At 40.7% G+C, this 17,161-nt stretch overlaps 1 protein-coding gene across 1 annotated transcript in view; it reads left to right on the forward strand.

Annotated features, from left to right (window-relative positions):
- The first annotated feature begins 2,277 nt into the window (after nt 1–2,277).
- The window catches only part of LOC115901431 (amine oxidase [flavin-containing] B-like), a 54,212-nt gene continuing 39,328 nt past the window's right edge, over nt 2,278–17,161 (forward strand). The window contains exon 1 of the mRNA XM_030944094.1: nt 2,278–2,379. Coding sequence (XP_030799954.1) covers nt 2,334–2,379 — 46 coding nt within the window. The 5' untranslated portion in view covers nt 2,278–2,333. The remainder of the gene's footprint in view (nt 2,380–17,161) is intronic.

Raw genomic sequence — 17,161 nt, forward strand, 5'->3', positions numbered from 1 at the left:
ATGCGAGAAGTAATGGGACCATAAAACCCAGAAACTGAATCCTAATGGGATTAGATGTGAGCGTTCCAGACCAAAAAAAAAAGAAAAAAAGAAGAAAAAATTATCTTTATGCCATCAAAGAGGCCTTATTAGAGTTATGTACACCATTCTGCTCATACCTCTGTTGAAGACAGATACTTTTGGACTGGGATCTGTGTATAAAATCATTATTAGGATTAGCAAAGTTGTATCCCAATATTTGAGGATCCTACAGTGGATGTCGCGGTGCTTGACAAGAACCACAACACTGCAAACAGAAGAGCAAAGAGGAGAATACAGAACCTGTTTAAATGTACCATGGTGTGCTAGCTTTTTTACTGGCTTGATGGGGTTACCATCAAAAAGAACCTTTGAACCAGACTTCTTGCAGGACAGAGGAGGGAAAAAACACCAACCTGACTTTCCAGACAGTGCTGGATTTATTTACTAGCAGGATTATATAATGTGTCCATGAACATACAGAAACAGACTCAATGACACAGATGTTTGCTCTGTTGTGTCTTAACAGGAACCCTTGGAGGCTTTTGTGCCTTCATAGGTCCTTCACCACATACCCTCAAATGCGAGAAACACAGCCTTCTGTTTCAAACACACCTATTAAAAATAAATAAAAAGAGATTTTGATTCTTAGAATCCCAAGGGAAAAATAGGAACCAGAAGAGTCCCAGGAATAAGTGTTATATATTGGGAACATTAAGAGGTTGTGGCACCTGGCATTAAATACATAAATATAACCATAGCTATCCTTGACAAGAGTCCATAAAATTATCCATTTCTGCTTTTGGAATAGCCTTCCCCAGTTCTGAGTGTTTCATATGGGATTTGAAATGTCTCTGCAACCATTATTGCTGATAATTTGATAATTGTGTCTCTCTCAGGATAAAGAGGTCTTGCAGTTTGATTTAATCAGACAGATTCTTTCAACCAGAGTAAGAATATGTATTTCTATCTTTATTTTATTTCCTGTCCCTTTAATTTTCTTCCCTCCCATTTTGCCTAAAAATGCAGGACTGTGCCCATTGTAGTCAATATTTGTGAATTCCATCACAGATGCCCCTGTCTCTGAGCCCCATAAACTCTCACTTGAGGTGTTATGGAAGAGGGACAGGGAGCCCTCTCCAGACTCTCTCTCATGGGCTTCTTTTTGCAATGTACAGCTCTAGGACATGGAGAATGACAGGAACTGAACAAGTGTCTGGCTCAGAGGATGTCCTGGATGTGGGAACCTTCTGCCTTGATTCTGCTGGTTGTGTGTCGCTATAGGACACAAAATAAAATGATGAGGACACACAACTCTCCAAGGTAAAAAAGAGGGAAGGTTAATTTCTGACTCTAACATGTATAGATTTCCAAAAGTGACAGTGGATTGGAGGATGACAGTGCTACTTCTCCAATGACACTGGACAAACCAACAGTCTATCAAATGTTTCTCCTCCACAAAAGAATGCAAAACAGTAAGTTATTTACATAAAGCGCGTGAGAAAGTTTGTTATAAGAATGTAAATGATCAAGATTCAAGAAGATACAATAATGTAATCAGAAGGCTTAAAAAAACTTGAAAAAACAGGGCAACAGGTGTGGGAGGTCAGGTATGACTGAAATGACTGCTGGATGGGATCCCTACAGATACACCAGACCAAACTTATTTCCATGCTTTGAGCATCCCCAAACCCACTTCTCCAGGTGCCACCCTCGCAATAAAACAGAAACCTGAGCAGTGGGAGGCCCTGCTGGGTGTGCAGGAGACCAGCCTAAGGCCCTGCTGGGTGTGCAGGGGACCAGCCTAAGGCCCTGCTGGGCATGCAGGGGACCAGCCTAAAGCATCCCGGCGGGTTTGATGACACTGTCGCTTCTGGACGAGCCCTATGGGAGTGTGAGCCTCTTGGGGGTCACACTCAGCTCTTTGTTCTGAGGCCGGTCTGCAGGGGCTCCGACACATCTCAGAGCCCCTACCTCGGCAGCCACAGCCACTCCAGGGTGGCTGCAGAAGTGAATTCCAACAGAACCAAGCAGAGAGCCCGCACTGCTGCGCCTTGGGAGCCGCGCTGCTCCACCAGGGCCGAATTGCCTGGGAATTCAGGGAGACAGGAGAGCCTCTCCAGCAGGGCTGTCCCTGGCTGTGGGTCAGTGCCCGGCACCAGCAGCAGCAGCAGCAGCAGCAGCATCCCCGTTCAGCAGCCCCGCACCGCCCGCACCGCCCGGGCCGGGTCCCGCAGCGGGGGCGGCGCCAGCGCGGGGCGGGACCGGCACAGCCCGGCCGGAGCCGCCGCCGGAGCAGCGAGCCCCGGAGCGCCATGGCCGAGAGATGCGACGTGGTCGTGGTCGGGGGCGGCATCTCAGGTGGGTGCGGGGGCGGTGGGGATGGCGGGGAGGGGATGGGATGGGGCAGCGCGGCGGGGGATGCGCGACCCCCGCCCGGCCCGAGCGCATCCCCGCCGGCTCGGTACAAGCGGCTGAGCACAACCCCATCGTTCGGTGCCGTATGGTGCAGGCAGCATTTTATTATTATAAACTATTAATAATGTCAATTGTAGTGTTATTTTAATTATTTTAATCTTATTTTTATTTTATATTTTACTTAATCTTTGGTTTTATTGTTATTAATTTTTATCTATCTATAATTATTATTATTACTATTATTATTATTTTATTTGATTAATTATTACTATTAATATTTATTATTATTTATTAAGTTATTAATTTTTCTATCATTATTTATTTCCACTATTATTTATTTATTACATTTATAATATATAATATACTATTTATTATTTATTATATTGTATTTTATAATAAAATAATTTATTATAAATTTTTATTATAGTTTGTGTATATATATAGTTTATATCAATTATATAAACTATAATTGATATAAGTGATAAATTTTTTATAGTTGATATCAATTTTTATTATTGTTTATATCTATTACCATTCATTTTTACTACTATTGTTCATTGTAATAATTTTTTGAAATTCAATTTTATTATATAGATTTACATTTTATTTTTCTGGTTCTTCCACTGTCCAGTCCTGGCATCTCCTGAACCTGTGCAATTTTTTCCAGTACCCCTGGATCTTTTGGACAAGCCAGGCTGGAAGCACTCAGCATCCTCTGCACCCAGTCCAGGGGTGTTAGGTAGAGGCCCTCAGTCACATGTGATTTATTTGAATCCTTGGCTGCCTTTTGTTCATCACAGGTAGAGGCATAAAGGAAAAATGCCTGAAATCAGCTGGGTGGGTAGGAAGTTTCTAGCTCCCCTTTCAGCACAGGTATGGGTTTGAGAGCATGAGCAGCCTGGCAGAATGGACAGACAGCCCTGGGGCCCTGGAGCCTTCTTGCACTCGAGTGACAATCAGCTGTTTTTAACCCAGTCTGGGCTAGAAAACCTCTGTGCCTGCCCACAGTGAATCACTCCCCTGAGCAGTTTGTTCTGAGATGCATGTGCCAAATAAATTGTACACGGGCAGTAGATTTTTTTTCCCCTGTGCCTTTGGCATATCAACAGTTGGATTTTGGCCCCTTAGCATAGGGAGGTATGGAGTGATAGCTCCTGTCCAATTGGTGATCTCCTCAGAGCACGAGGAGTGTGCACACATGCACAGATCCAGCGGTATCTCCTGCCAAACCACAAACAATTACTTGAGATCTGTTACAAAATGTGACTTTGTCCATCTGCTTTTCATATGGCTTTTAATTTCCACTATTTCCTTATATATAATTCTAGGTGTCTGTTTAACCATCATGTCAAGGTGTGTAGCATGCAATTTGAATTATATACAAAATGCAGAGAAAAAATCAGAGGCATTATTTCCTAAGGATGATTCTCTGATAACAAACTGCTGAATAATGTTTGAATGTTTCAAGTATGTTCTTACAAACAGCAAAAATTAACCAGTGTTTTTCTATAAAGCACAGTGGATTCTGAACACAGTGCTGTGGCTAATTTTTAACTTACACCGTGTGTCACAGTGAAACACAATTAAGTAATTAGCCTGTGGTAAATGTCTGTTCATGCCTCGTAAACAAAAACATTTCCAGTGGCATGGTTTTGTACAGCAGTCGTGCTGCATTCCCTCTGTTGAATGAGTTGGAGTGAAAGAGTCAGTGTAACAGCTTTTAAACTACCCTTGTTATCTGTGGTTGCCATGGGAATATTTTCATGGCAAGCCTGCACGGCCCTCTCAGGTTTTTCTGGAAGAGCATCAGGACAGAGGAGCAGTGCTGAGCTCTGGTCAATCGTGTGCTTCACTCTTTGCCACCTGTAGACAGCAGCAAGTGGCAGGGGGAACAGTTTTGTATTTACTTCCCTTTACACTAAATACCCACCAAAATGCTCCTGTTTTGTGCTGTAGCAACTTTTCTCCTGTCTTCCCACAAAGACTGGAAAACTATACAGGCACAAAAATTGTGTTGACAATGTACCCCTCTTCCATTCCCTTTCCTTTAGCTGTTGTTGTACAGCTCCTGCTCACTCTGATTCCCACTGTCTGTACATCATCGAACTTGCAGCCAGGTGACAGAACTGTGGTTTTAGATCTCCTTACACTGATTTAAAACCCCTGCTAACATGCACAGCTGCTGCAGAGATCTCTTCTCCTGTCCACCAGAGACTGAAGTGTTTGATTTTTTAGAATGGGGCACCCCTTGGAGACTGGGGTTGTTGCTGCTCCACAATTCCTGTGTGTTCCTTCGGAAAGTCTCTGGATTTGAGCTGCCTGAGGCTCTTCTGACCAAGGCTCTGTGGGTGCTGCCTGTGAAAACAGCAGAAGGCTCTTGTCACCTTGAGGCATGCTCGAGCCACCTGCTCCAGCCCCAGCAAAGCAGGGAATTGCAGAGCAAACAAAGACTTGCTGTGCCAGCAGGAGGATGCACACAAACAAGTGTCAGAGCTGCCCCGTGGCCATCTCCTCTCTGTTTATTTCTGCAGGTAAAGCAAGCTGCCCGTTTGCAGGCTCAGACCCTCTTTGGCAGCAGCTCTGCCTGTCTTTTTATCCAGATGTAATTAGTAGGGTTTAAAATGTAAAGACTGAAATCCTGATCATGAAATAACAGTGCAGAGGCCTTCACAACCCTGGCAGTCTCTGTTCTTTTACCTGAAGATGCCACTTCCTTTGCTGAATAATTTTTAGTGTCCTTTATTGCAGGTTTGATAAAAGGGAAGAATAAAACTAAGGAACAATTTAAATTTTATGTAATGAAAACCTACTCAAAATTAGTCTTCATTTCTTTCCAGTCAAAGTAATGGTCTGTGGCTTTTCTGAAGATGTCAGGTAATCTCTTGATAATATTGATGATAATGAAGACCTTGGAGGAACAGGAGGATTTACTAAGGGTAGATTCTGTTTTATGGGCAAGACTTCAGCAAAAGCTTTTGAAATTTTTTTGACACTGGTGCAGATTAAGAAATATTTTAAAAGAAAATTTCTCAGTCAAAAAGCATATATGAAAATCCTTAGCCACACATTGCATGCAGTATGCCTGGTACTAAAGAATATTTAGATCAGAAGCATAACAGACCCTCCTAGAGCTGGAATGTGCATTGTGACAGGTTCTTCTCTTTGCTTGGAGTCCTCTCTTTTACTTTGAAGGGCTCCTCTAGCATGAGGGTCAAAACAACTATGAGAAAACTATAAAGTTACATCGTCAAACTTGTTTATCTTCTTAATTGAGACACCAGTGACTTCAAATAAAATCTTGAAATCTGCTCAGAGATTTTGTTTAAAGACTTTCTCCTTTTGTTTTCAAAAGTGTCTTCTTGTTCCTGCTTTTGCCTTGGGAACAGCTTTCCTTGTTTTGTTTTCAAGTAAATTATCAGATTTTATCCCAATCTTATGCAAGTCCTACTTAAGGAAATGCTTCTCTTAAATCTCCAGTGCACAGATTTTACAATCAAAGTGAGGCTAATTGAATTTTTTTTCCTTAAAGGCGAATTCTTTTGTTAATTATAGTGTTATTTGAAGTATGCTTGGTGTTTTACTGTTCACAAGCAACCTGCCATGTTCCTGTAAGCTTAGAACCAAAACATACTGTAAGATAAAGTAATTCTATTGTTATGTTGGGTTTTAAAAATATTTCCATACCTATTCTTGCATTTTATTGATGCCACTGTGCTCTCTACTCTTCTTAAGCCTCACTTTTAATTTGTGTGACAATTTAATGTGCTGTTTAGTTACAGTAGCTCTCACTGCACCTGTGAACCACTGCCAAGTTACTTTGAAAATAAAAATGAAACCAAAACATCCCAAAACAGACCAGGTGTTTTGAGGGCTATTATCTGATGGTATTCTATCTGTTTAAAAACAGACTGATGCAGAGGGCAAAATTGTTTTTTAAAACAAATCTGGGACAAGTTGTAAGAAAGCTATGGATGAAATAGGTAATATTCAGTAGATACTTCTTTCTTTTTGCCCTCTGGTAGTAAATTACAATGTCTCAATACTCCTCCTCTGAAAAGATGGTTTACCAAAGAAGACAATGTTTTTGGAGAACATTACTAGTCTGGGAGTCCTATGCTAGATGTCCATTTGGAGAAGAAAAAAACCCAAAAAACCAAACTGAGGGCATGGATGAAATAGCTGTTCTTTAGCAACCAGATTGGATTGGTCAGTGGGAGGACTCTGACCCTCTCCAGAGAATGTCACTCCCTCTGGGATGCACTCTGGCAAAGGGAATACAGGACATTTTCCTGTCAGTTGGCATGATGAAGCTCTTGGTTCACATTTTCAGTCACCTGTTTCTATCTGACAGCAGGAATTTATTCCTTTTGTACTCATCCACTCTCATGGCTAAAGCAGTATGAGCCAGGTAGAGGGAATCTGCATTTGACTTCCAGACATTTCACAAAAAAAACTTGGCAATGCACAGTAAACAGAAGAGAAAGCAGCTGCATAATGTTGTGAAATGGTTTGGTAGCCTAGGCAGCAGGGACAGCTCTTGTAATTCACTGTCTGAGACCTCCTAATTGGTCTGAGAATTGATTTGATAAGAAGCTTTCCAGCCTACCTGCAGGAGCCATCTCATCTCACAAGGCTCAGGGTGATGCTTCATTAAGGAAAGGTTTTTCATTAGCTTATTTAACCATTATGAAAGGGTTTTGTTAGGGAAAGTTAATTCAGTCTCTTCAGCAAAATGTGAGAACTACCATGGAAGGGGAAAAAAGGTAAGTTAGGATGGCAAAACTTTGGGAAAGGAATTGCTGTTATGTCTATGATAGGAAATATGTTAAGCTATTAAGGGAAATAACTGGTAGGGAACCAAAGTTTATGTGCAGCAGTGGGTGTTAAAGTTACAGACTGGAGAGTCCACAGGATTTTCTTATCTGTGCTGCTGAATTGATTTTTTTTCGCCTATTTTTGGACTAACAAGATTTTCAGGAGAGACTGAGAGCTCTTTGTAAGCAAGTTCTGTGCATTGTTTGCTTAGACAATCTCCTGAAGGGGTACTTTTAGTTGGTGAGATGTGTCAGAGATTGGTCTAGCACTTGTCTAGAACCTGATCACACTGGAGGTGGTGAGTGGTGTTTGTCTGGACTAGGGAGTTGGCTCAGATCAAGTGTGTGATGTTCAGCACTGTTTTTTCACATAGACATTTCCAGCTGGTTGTCTTGGGAATCTTAGTTTCCATTATCAGAGACAGTGACATGGAAAGAGTGAGTATTTCAATTTTGTGTTCTTCCTTCCATGAAGACATAGTTTAAGATTATGTTTTTGGTCATCTTTGGACCAGAGATGTGCACCTGCATCCTCTGTGTCCATCCTCTCTGCTTTAACCTTGCCTACTTCTCTTTCTTTCATTTTCTTGTAGCATCAAGAGGTTGCCAAAAGATCACATTCTGCATACTTATGAATCACGATTTGCTCATTTTACTCCTTGGCACCATCAAGTTCAGAAGTTATTTTAGAGAAATGCACTTCATTGTGCTTCCCCTGCTGTGAGGAGTGATCAGTGTCAGTCTCCAGCAAGCAGCACCATGTCAGACACCACAGTGACACAGCTCTGGGTTAAACACTGGTGCCTGTGGTCCCAGTGGCTGTGAGGAGCAGCCCTCTGCTCTGGCTCCATCCTGGAGTGTTCAGGCTGTCTAAGATGATCTCAGGAGTGTGTTGACAAGGATGCTGTTGACTACTGGAGGTGCTCTTACTGGTGTGTGTATTTAGTCTTACCCAAAGCTGGAGAGAAGTGCCAAAAAGCTGTTTATTCATGTTTGCACTGCCTAAGGAGGCAGCCTGAGCAGTGTGAGCTCACACAGCCCTGACAGTCCCAGAGGCAAACTTCCAGTGCTGCTTGTATTATTGTAAACCAGCAGAGAGTTTGCTCTCTATTTACATATCTTACACAGCAGCTAATGTCAATGAATTAGGCCTTATGCTTAATTTAATCAATTCAGAAGGCTTTTCTTCTTCAGAAGTTATTATTCTGTGTGTAAACAATCTGGGGGATTTTGGCACATTTCCCACTGCCGCGGTCTCCTTCTCCATAATGCAACTGACAACTGTAATTAAATAGTTATGTTATTTCATGATAAAAAGCCATGTTGTCTCTCTGCCCCTTCCCAAAAGAGTTCTTTGCCTTTGTGTTCTGTCTCTGTTCTGCAGCAGTTATTTCACAGAGTGCACTGATACAGCACTGAAGTTTATCATGCTTATAAAGGTTTACTGAGCAGGGTCCTATATTATTGAAGACCTTCCTTTGGATTACCTTTGCTGGCAATGTGTCTTGATGTCCTTACAAACCAATCAGGGATGATTCTAAAATCAGTCATCATTCCTGAGGAATTGTAGTCATAGAACAGTTTGGGCTGGAAGGGACCTCTAAAGGTCATTCTTCCAATGACCATTCTTCCAAAGTCTTCTTCTATTCCAACTGCCCTGGAATGAGCAGGGACATCTTCAGCTAGATCAGGTTGCTCAGAGCCTTATCCAACCTGGCCTTGAATGTTTCTACCACCTCTCCTGTCCAACCTGTTCCAGCTTTTCACCATCCTCATTGTAAGAAATTACTTTCTTTACATCTAATCTGAATCTACCCTCTTTTAGTCTAAAAGTCATTATCCCTTATCTTATTGTGACAGGCCCTACTAAGAATTTCATCTTCATCTTTCTGGTAAATCTCTTTAGGCACTGGGAGCTGTTATATGGTCTTCCCAGAGCCCTCTCTTCTCCAGGCTGAACAGCCCAAGTTCTTTCAGCCTTTCCTCATAGGAAAGGTGTTCCATCCCTTGGATCATCTTCGTGGGCCTCCTCTGCACCTGCTGCAATAGGTCCTTGTCTTTTTGTGGTGAGGACTCCAGGGCTTCAACTAGGCTTTGGTTTCTTGAGGAAATTCCATTCATCTCATTAAAGTTTCAATCATTTAATTTTTATATAGCCATTTTTTAACTTAACATGATTTTCCTTCTGGGCGGATAACCTATTTCATCCCTGTAAACTTACGTCAGATATTATTATCATTGCTGCCTTGAAGGATGGTCAAAATGTGGTCATTCATCTCATCCACTGGTTTTTTTTCCCTTGTGGACTGATTCTGTCTAAGGTTTATAATTTTGTAATGCTGCATTATTCTTGTTTAACATTTTTTTGCTGTTTTCAGTGGTCAGTGAGGCTGCACTACAGGCCACTGGTATTTAAACCATGAATGACTAGCATTCTTCTAAATAACCCACCCCTGCTCTTGAGTTTTGCACAACTTCTCCGTCCTGTCAGTTTTCTGTTCAAACAGCTTGCTTTAAAGAAAAACCAGAATAAAGTCACTCAGAAAACTGTATTTTCTGTACAAACCATTATTAGATTTGGGGTGGAAGGGAAGAGAAAGAAGAATGGTCATCAGGGTCTCATTTGGGGAGACCCTGGGCTCTGGATGAGTTAGTAATGAAAGAGGTGCTGAAAAGTGCCTGCCAAGCCAGAGAGGAGTTGCACTGACCTAATCAAGAAACAGTGATAATATTATTTATGGGAAGAGCAGGTTTCTGTTCCTATGCCACCCACAGCCCCACAGGACTCAGCTGTGTGACTTTTGTGGGCTCTTAACAGCATTTTGTTTTGTTCTTAACAGCATCAAGAGCAGCAGCAACGGTGGATGGAGAGCAAGGAACTGCCCAAGGAAATGATGGGCATTGGGATTTTTGTAGGGGCTCTGTGTGCAATTGTGTAGCAGAAAGGAGAGCAAGGGATGGGGTGGGGGAAAGCAAAGTGAAAACCATCCCTGGAAGAATGGGTTGTCTTTTCTAGAAGTCTGAGACCTTGTGGGTTACTTCTAGTAGCTGGCACATCTGGCAAAATAAATCACAGATGAATTAATTTTTACCACCGAAGAGTCTGGCTGTGGCTCATTAGAGGCTTGGGCATCTTGCAAAGATTAAGTTATGGTGGTGACCTGGCTTCTGTTGGCACTTCATTTTTCAGGTGTTTACAAAGTTCCCTGAAGTTTTGATTCATTTTAAAGCTGCTCATCTTACAGATATTACTTTGTACTATTCAACTTTTTCATGCTTTTCAGTTTCCCCCCAGCTGGAAGTGGGGATGATGGGAGGAAAGATGCCCCTGTAGCCTCCTGCCTCCCAGGCAGCTGCTCTTTATCTTGATGGTATAATTCACATATAAAAAATTGAATTGAGTCTGTTCAGTTGACTACACACAGCAACAGCTGATCAAACAGCAGGTTCATGCTGAGCACCATGATTACCTGGATTACTAGGAGAGCTTGAGTATAAACTGGGCTCATTTTTGCCTGAGTGATAAATCTATGTTTGAATGTATTAAATGTTGGAGCAAGACACCTCTTTTGTTCCAATATGAATTAATTTTTTATGAGGTAGCTTGGCCAGAGGCTTAATCAGTGACTTATGCTAAATAACGAGCACAAATGAGGAAAGGAAAGGGTGTAAATGCATTTTTTTGTCCACTTTAGATATTTATCTTTTCTTTTATGTTTCCTTCACCATTTTTGCCCCTACACATTCTATCAGAATGGTACAATTGTAGTGGCAGCATTTTTTCTTTCATAGCAGTGATGTTTTTATGAACTGTTTGGCTCAAACTTCCTCCTGCTTGCACTTAGGGATGGATGGATGGATGGATGGATGGATGGATGGATGGATGGATGGATGGATGGATGGATGGATGGATGGATGGATGGATGGATGGATGGATGGATGGAAGTCACAAGTTATCTTATTTAGTAGCTCTCTTTTGGGCTTCTCTAGATGACATTCTCAGCCTTTTGTATCTCAGCTGGGGAATGATTTGGGCTAGCAGCAGGGTTCATCTTAATTTTTTGGTTGCTCAAATAGATAAAATGTTCACAAATCCTTGTAGGTTTTACAATTTAGCCTCTGTGTGTGTGTGTGCACACCTGCTTGTATTTTTGGGCTGTGATGATGGTAGGAATTTCCAAAGAGTCTCTGGGGCGTGGCTGTTTGGAAGTGACACTGAGAGGTTCTCCATATAAATCTGTAATTATTATGTGCTATTTGTGTGAAAATCATTAGCTGAAGATGAGTTAAAATGTGAAACAAAATGAGCAGCCATGGAATGAGGACATGATGGGTCTGCTGGGCTTTGCTGTTGCCCAGCCTGGCCTAGGTGACCACCTGTGAGTCATTAGATACTGAGAAATCTGGGAAATTACATGTCAATCTTTAATGTCAAGATATGAGAATGATGGTCTGTTTATTTTTTAAGTTCACTTCTTCCAGTTGATTTTGTTTTTTAAGCATTTACTTTTCTCAGAGGACTAAAAAAAAGAATTCTTTGCTTGAGAACAAGCAAGACTTGGCAAAACAGATAAGCATTTCTCTTCTGAGGCCACTGTTGCATAATTTTACAAAATTTTCCAGATGCAGCTCAGTCTTTTTTTCCCACATAGTTGTGTATGGAAGTCAAAACTATTCTTCAGAGTAAATCTGACTGGCATTTTATTTGCTTGTAGATCTCTTCATAATAGTAATGCCTGAAAGGATGCCTTTAGGAAGCTGCCTGTATAGACCCTCAGCCAGTTCACTGTGCTCAGCTTTATTTGATCCAGTGCTGTGATCTGTTTGCTGTACTACTTTCAGTTCTCTTTTTTTTCCCCCTCTATTGTGTCTGTTGTGTTTTGAGGCAGCCCAGATTGTAAACTAGCAGAAAGGGATGACCTAAGCTAAAGGAGGCCCTGGGACTGAGGGTGTGTGATAATATCAGAATATAAATGATAATTATATTATTAATATTATTATTAATACTAACTTTTTCGGTATATCCTGGAGCCATAACAAAGGACATGCAGAATGTATTTGGGTTTGGTTTTTTACCTGGCTGAAGCCTAGAAGAAGAATTCTGACGTGCTTTTAAAGTGTGAGGTGGCCATGGCTGCTCATGACAAGTCCTTTAAATGAAGAGAACACAGTAAATGATTGATACTAGAAATACTCAACCTTTGAAAATCTGGAGTGCCCAGTTTTGTCAATATGAAGTTTCAGGGGGAACTTCAGATGTAAAAGTGAAGTGGAAATGGGGGAAGCCTTGGGCAGAGCAGCTGTGCCTTCAGTGCTCAAGCCTGGGTTGCACTGAACCAAAGGTGTTGGGTTTCCACCCAAATGTCACAAATTGTCTTCATCCCATGCTTGTCAGGGCTTGAGCTTAACACCCCCACAGCTTTGGTCATCTCACTCATATCTGCCCAGGCTCGGTGTAACTTAACCAGCTGCAATGCTTGGGACAGGCATAGGCTGAAAGTTTGCAATTCTGGTTTTAGAAACTTAACATATGCTCCTCTCTGTACCATGGCTGGATCATCCATGAGCTCTTGCATGGACAAGAGATCACAGAAAGCTGGGACTAGATTTTATGCTCCCATGAAGTCCCATTAACTCATGGGGATGCTCTTATTGACCTCGGTGACAAAATTACAGAATTAGAACTCAGGCAGAAAAGCTCATTGTCTTGGCTAGACAATGAAATGCCAAGAGAAATAAATTATATTTGCTCATAGAGTGCTGTATCTTAGCCAGAAATGTTAGGTGTTTTGTACAAATATTTTAAGTAAATGTACATTTTAAGCAGATAGGTTGATAATGTCTCTTTTTGCTTCTTGGGGTTTCTGAAACTGTAATTTTGTTGTTTTCCTAAGCTCTGTAATGTTCTAGGTGAGTGATACTCATTTAATGACATTAATTGCAGCATGTTGATACAGTTTAGGAAAACAGAATATCTCTCCCCATGGCCAAAATACTTGGGTCAAAAAAGAGTTATTTTGCTAGTTTTCACTGTACTGTTTAGACATGAAGTGACAATTTACATTGGCCCAGCTCTACCATGGCTTTAGGTTCTGAACTATAATTTTTGGATTTTCTTTGGTAAGATCGAGTCAGATATCTAAATTACTATTGTTAAGATGGCCCAAATTAGTGAAGGTAAAAGGTTACCTTCACACTGAAGGCACATTATTCTTCACAAGAGCAAAATTCCTCGACCTTTCCATAATGTGAGGAACCTTACAAAACAATCCTGTACGACCTTAACTCACCCAGACCCTGGGTTTTGCTTTTTTGTCGCTGTTGTTGTGTTGGTTTTTGTTTTATTTACAATCCATATCTATAATGCCTTGCAGGCATTATTGTCTCAAGCCATTATTTCAATTAAAACATTTTGGCTGGCTGATGATGAGTGACAGAGCTAAAGGTGACCAGTGCCAGGTTCAATCTCTCAGGGCTGGAGCAGTAATCAGATTGTGTCCATTAGAGCACAGACAAGACCAAGGCTACTAAATTGCAGTTTCCAGCACAGCAATGCAATGAGGAAGCTGTGGAGCACCAGGGAGAAATCCCACTGGTGCAAAATGGCTGCTTGGCTGTGGGTGAGGTCTTCTCCCTGCTCCTGCCCTCTGCCCCTCCAGGGTCACAGTGATGTGGAAGCTCTCACTGTCACAGATATATTTTATGAAAAATACTTTTGACAGGATTTTTCTCCTGAGAAGCTGAGAGGCCTCAGAAATGAAATGTAAACAATAATCATCTGCTGCTGTGGCATGCAACAGGTCCATCTTTGATTGGTCCATATGAGTTGTTTCTACTTGATGACCAGAGGTCCAGCTGTGTTCGGACTTGGGTCAGTCACAGGATTTTATTATCATTCCTTTTCTTTCTTTGCTAGCCTTCTGATGAAATCCTTTCTTCTATTATTTTACTGTAGTTTTAATATACACTATTAATATATATCATAAAATAATAATAAATCAGCCTTCTGAAATATGGAGTCAAGATTCTCATCTCTTCCCTCGTCCTGGCACCCCTTGCGGACGCCACCACAATCACTAATGCTGATGGCACTGAATTACAGGATGTGGTGGGGACATTTCTTAGGAGGAGGTCAGAGAGCCTTGAGTATAAATAAGGAGGGGTTTTGTTTGAATTTTTGAGTAATTAGGTCTGAGCAGCAGCAAAATGGATTCTTCTGCTAACTGATCTGTGTGTTGACCACTAATGATGGTGTTCTCCCCAAATGTCCATCTGCAGCATTAACAGATGGATTTTGTTTCTTTGGGTACAGTGCAGCAGTTTTGGCCAAATTAATTTATTTGCTGTATGTATTTTGTAAGTATTCCTGAGCATCAAAAGTGGTAGGTCAGGGATACTGTAAAAAGACATTTAATAGTGAGGAAAGTTGTATTTTCCGTGTGATCCTACAGCAATAGCAGCTTCTATAACTTTTTGTAGGTTTTGACAGATTTTCTATTTTTTTCTTAGCATTTTAGATACTTCAGGTGCAGATTTTTTTATTTGTTTATTTGGTTTTGGTTTTTTTTTTTAGTTTTTTTTTTTTTCTTTGAGACTCATCACTTAAATTAAGAAAAGAAGTGGCCTCTCTGGTCAAAATGGGACTTATATTCAAGATCAAGAAGAAGAATGTGAAGATTACTAAAATAACAGCTTCAATGTGTTAAATATCCATGGACATCTATGAGTAATTGAATAATTCTGTTAAAAATACTTGAGTTTGCCTACCTTAGACCCTGAACTGAAGTCTTACTTGTCTGTATATAATCAATTGTGTTATGTTTCCTTTTTTTTTTTTTTTCCCGTCAGTCTTGTGAAACATTTCTGCATCCCCCAGTTTCTCCATTAACCCCAGGGCAGAGGGCTGTGCTTGTTCTGCAGGCTGTTATCTCATTTCCAAGGTGCATTTTTGGGCACATCCTGATGCTGAGCCTGGTGCAATGTTTGTTCACTGCTCTGGGCTGCACCAAGGCTGCTCTGCCCTCTGGTCCTGTGCAAAGCAGCCTCTGCTGCCTGACATCTCTGCAGGCTCAGTCATTTAGATGTGGCTGAACAGGTTGACAGCCAGGAAAAAAAATCCTTTGCAAACATATCTTTTGTGTCAAAATAAATACAGGGAGAAAAATGTTGGCAAATTCCATAAATTGGAGGAAGTTCTGCATTAAGAGCTGCAAGTTAATACAGCACAAGCACAATGGCAGCATTTCTTCCTGCTCAATGTACAATTTTAGTCAAAGGGAGGAATTTTTATTGTTATAAGGTGAACAATTTTTTTTTTTGTGCCAGCCATTTTAGAAGCTATTAATTGAATGCCTTTGGCTTAGAACTTTTTGCTCCCTTCATGAATTAAAATTTAGAATTTGTAGATGATTTTTATAATTATATGAGAGAAGCAATTTTTTTTCCTAGAAAGGAGATAATAATTACGGGGGAACATGATAAAATAGTAAATAATACAGAGAAAGTACAACAGGAATGCCTTCAGAAATTTACAGCTTTTCAGATGCAACTTCCAGTCATGTCTTTTCTAGTGTTTTTTTTTTTTTTTTGAAATGCTAAGATTAAAGGTTGTTTCAGTAAAATTGCTGATTCCAGGCAGAATAGAATGGTGCTATTAAATTTCAGGGTTTTTAGAAAATATGCTTTAAAATACTCTTTAGATATTCAAATATATTTGATCATTGGGCTACATTGTAGGGCACATGGGGGTCAGATGAAAAATTAGATTCTTCTCACATTTGTAAACTTAAATATAAATATAATAAATATAATATTTATATTATATATAATAGAAGTATACGTAATCCAAATAAACACACACATATATATATGTATATATAGATCAATATATATAATAAAGGTTGGACTCTGTGATCTTGGAAATATTTCTAAGCTTAATGATTCTATGATTCTATGCAATAGCAGTTTGGATTTTGCCCTAGCATAAGTATTTAAGATTTTCTGTTTTAAAAAAGAATTAAAAATCTGAATTAGTCATTTTCTCAGGATAAAAAACCTGTTGATGTTAGGAAGTGAGGTTGTAATGAAGTTATTTAGTGAAATGGTGCAATTTAAGGTGTTTAGTAGGTACAGAGACATCAAACAAGAAAGAAAGAAGATGGAACTGAAGATGAAATAATTACTGTGATGATTACATTTGAGTCCACTCTGTGTGAATGCAGAGTGCTGCACGGTGGGGGAAGAAATGATTTTCGTGACTTGAACTTGTGTTCTAAGATTCTGGGGGAGGCAATCTCCCAGCAGCATCTCTGGGTGGCTGCCTTGGGTACCAGGTTGCCATGGTGACAGATGGAGGCTTGCCCGGATAAGCATCCTCTAAACACGGTGGTATTTTCAGTCTGGGGCTACAAATAATCATCTTTGCTTCTTTGTTGTTTGCATTAATTACCTGCCTGTTGGTTCTTTGAGCAGAACTGCAGGTGAGGCTGCTTAACTGTTTGATTTCTGCTGTATCTCTCTCTCTATATTTATATATGGCTCTCTGTGGCCCCTGGGAGAAAGCTGACCTGTGCTGGAAACTGCACCCAATTTCTGTCCTCTGTGAAGTGGTGGCAAAAGTGGCTGAGCCCTTATATTGCAATTCAGATGTGGTTCTACTGAAATGCTCCTGGGGAGCAGGGAAATCTGCCTCTGGGTGACAGAACACTGAACATAGGAGCAATAATAGCATCAGTCACAGTTTTGGATGGTTTTTGCATTTCAGTGCCTTGCTTGTGAGGAATGGGGGCAATCTCAAATATCTGCCTTTTGTTAGTGGTGTGTTAAGGTGGCAGGTAAGCCAGAGGCAGAGCTGGAATGTGAAACATGTGAAAGGTTAAACTTCTCAAGAGGAGACCTTATATCATGTGTGA

The sequence above is a fragment of the Camarhynchus parvulus genome, chromosome 1 (genome assembly GCF_901933205.1).
Source record: "Camarhynchus parvulus chromosome 1, STF_HiC, whole genome shotgun sequence".
Lineage (NCBI taxonomy): Eukaryota > Metazoa > Chordata > Aves > Passeriformes > Thraupidae > Camarhynchus > Camarhynchus parvulus.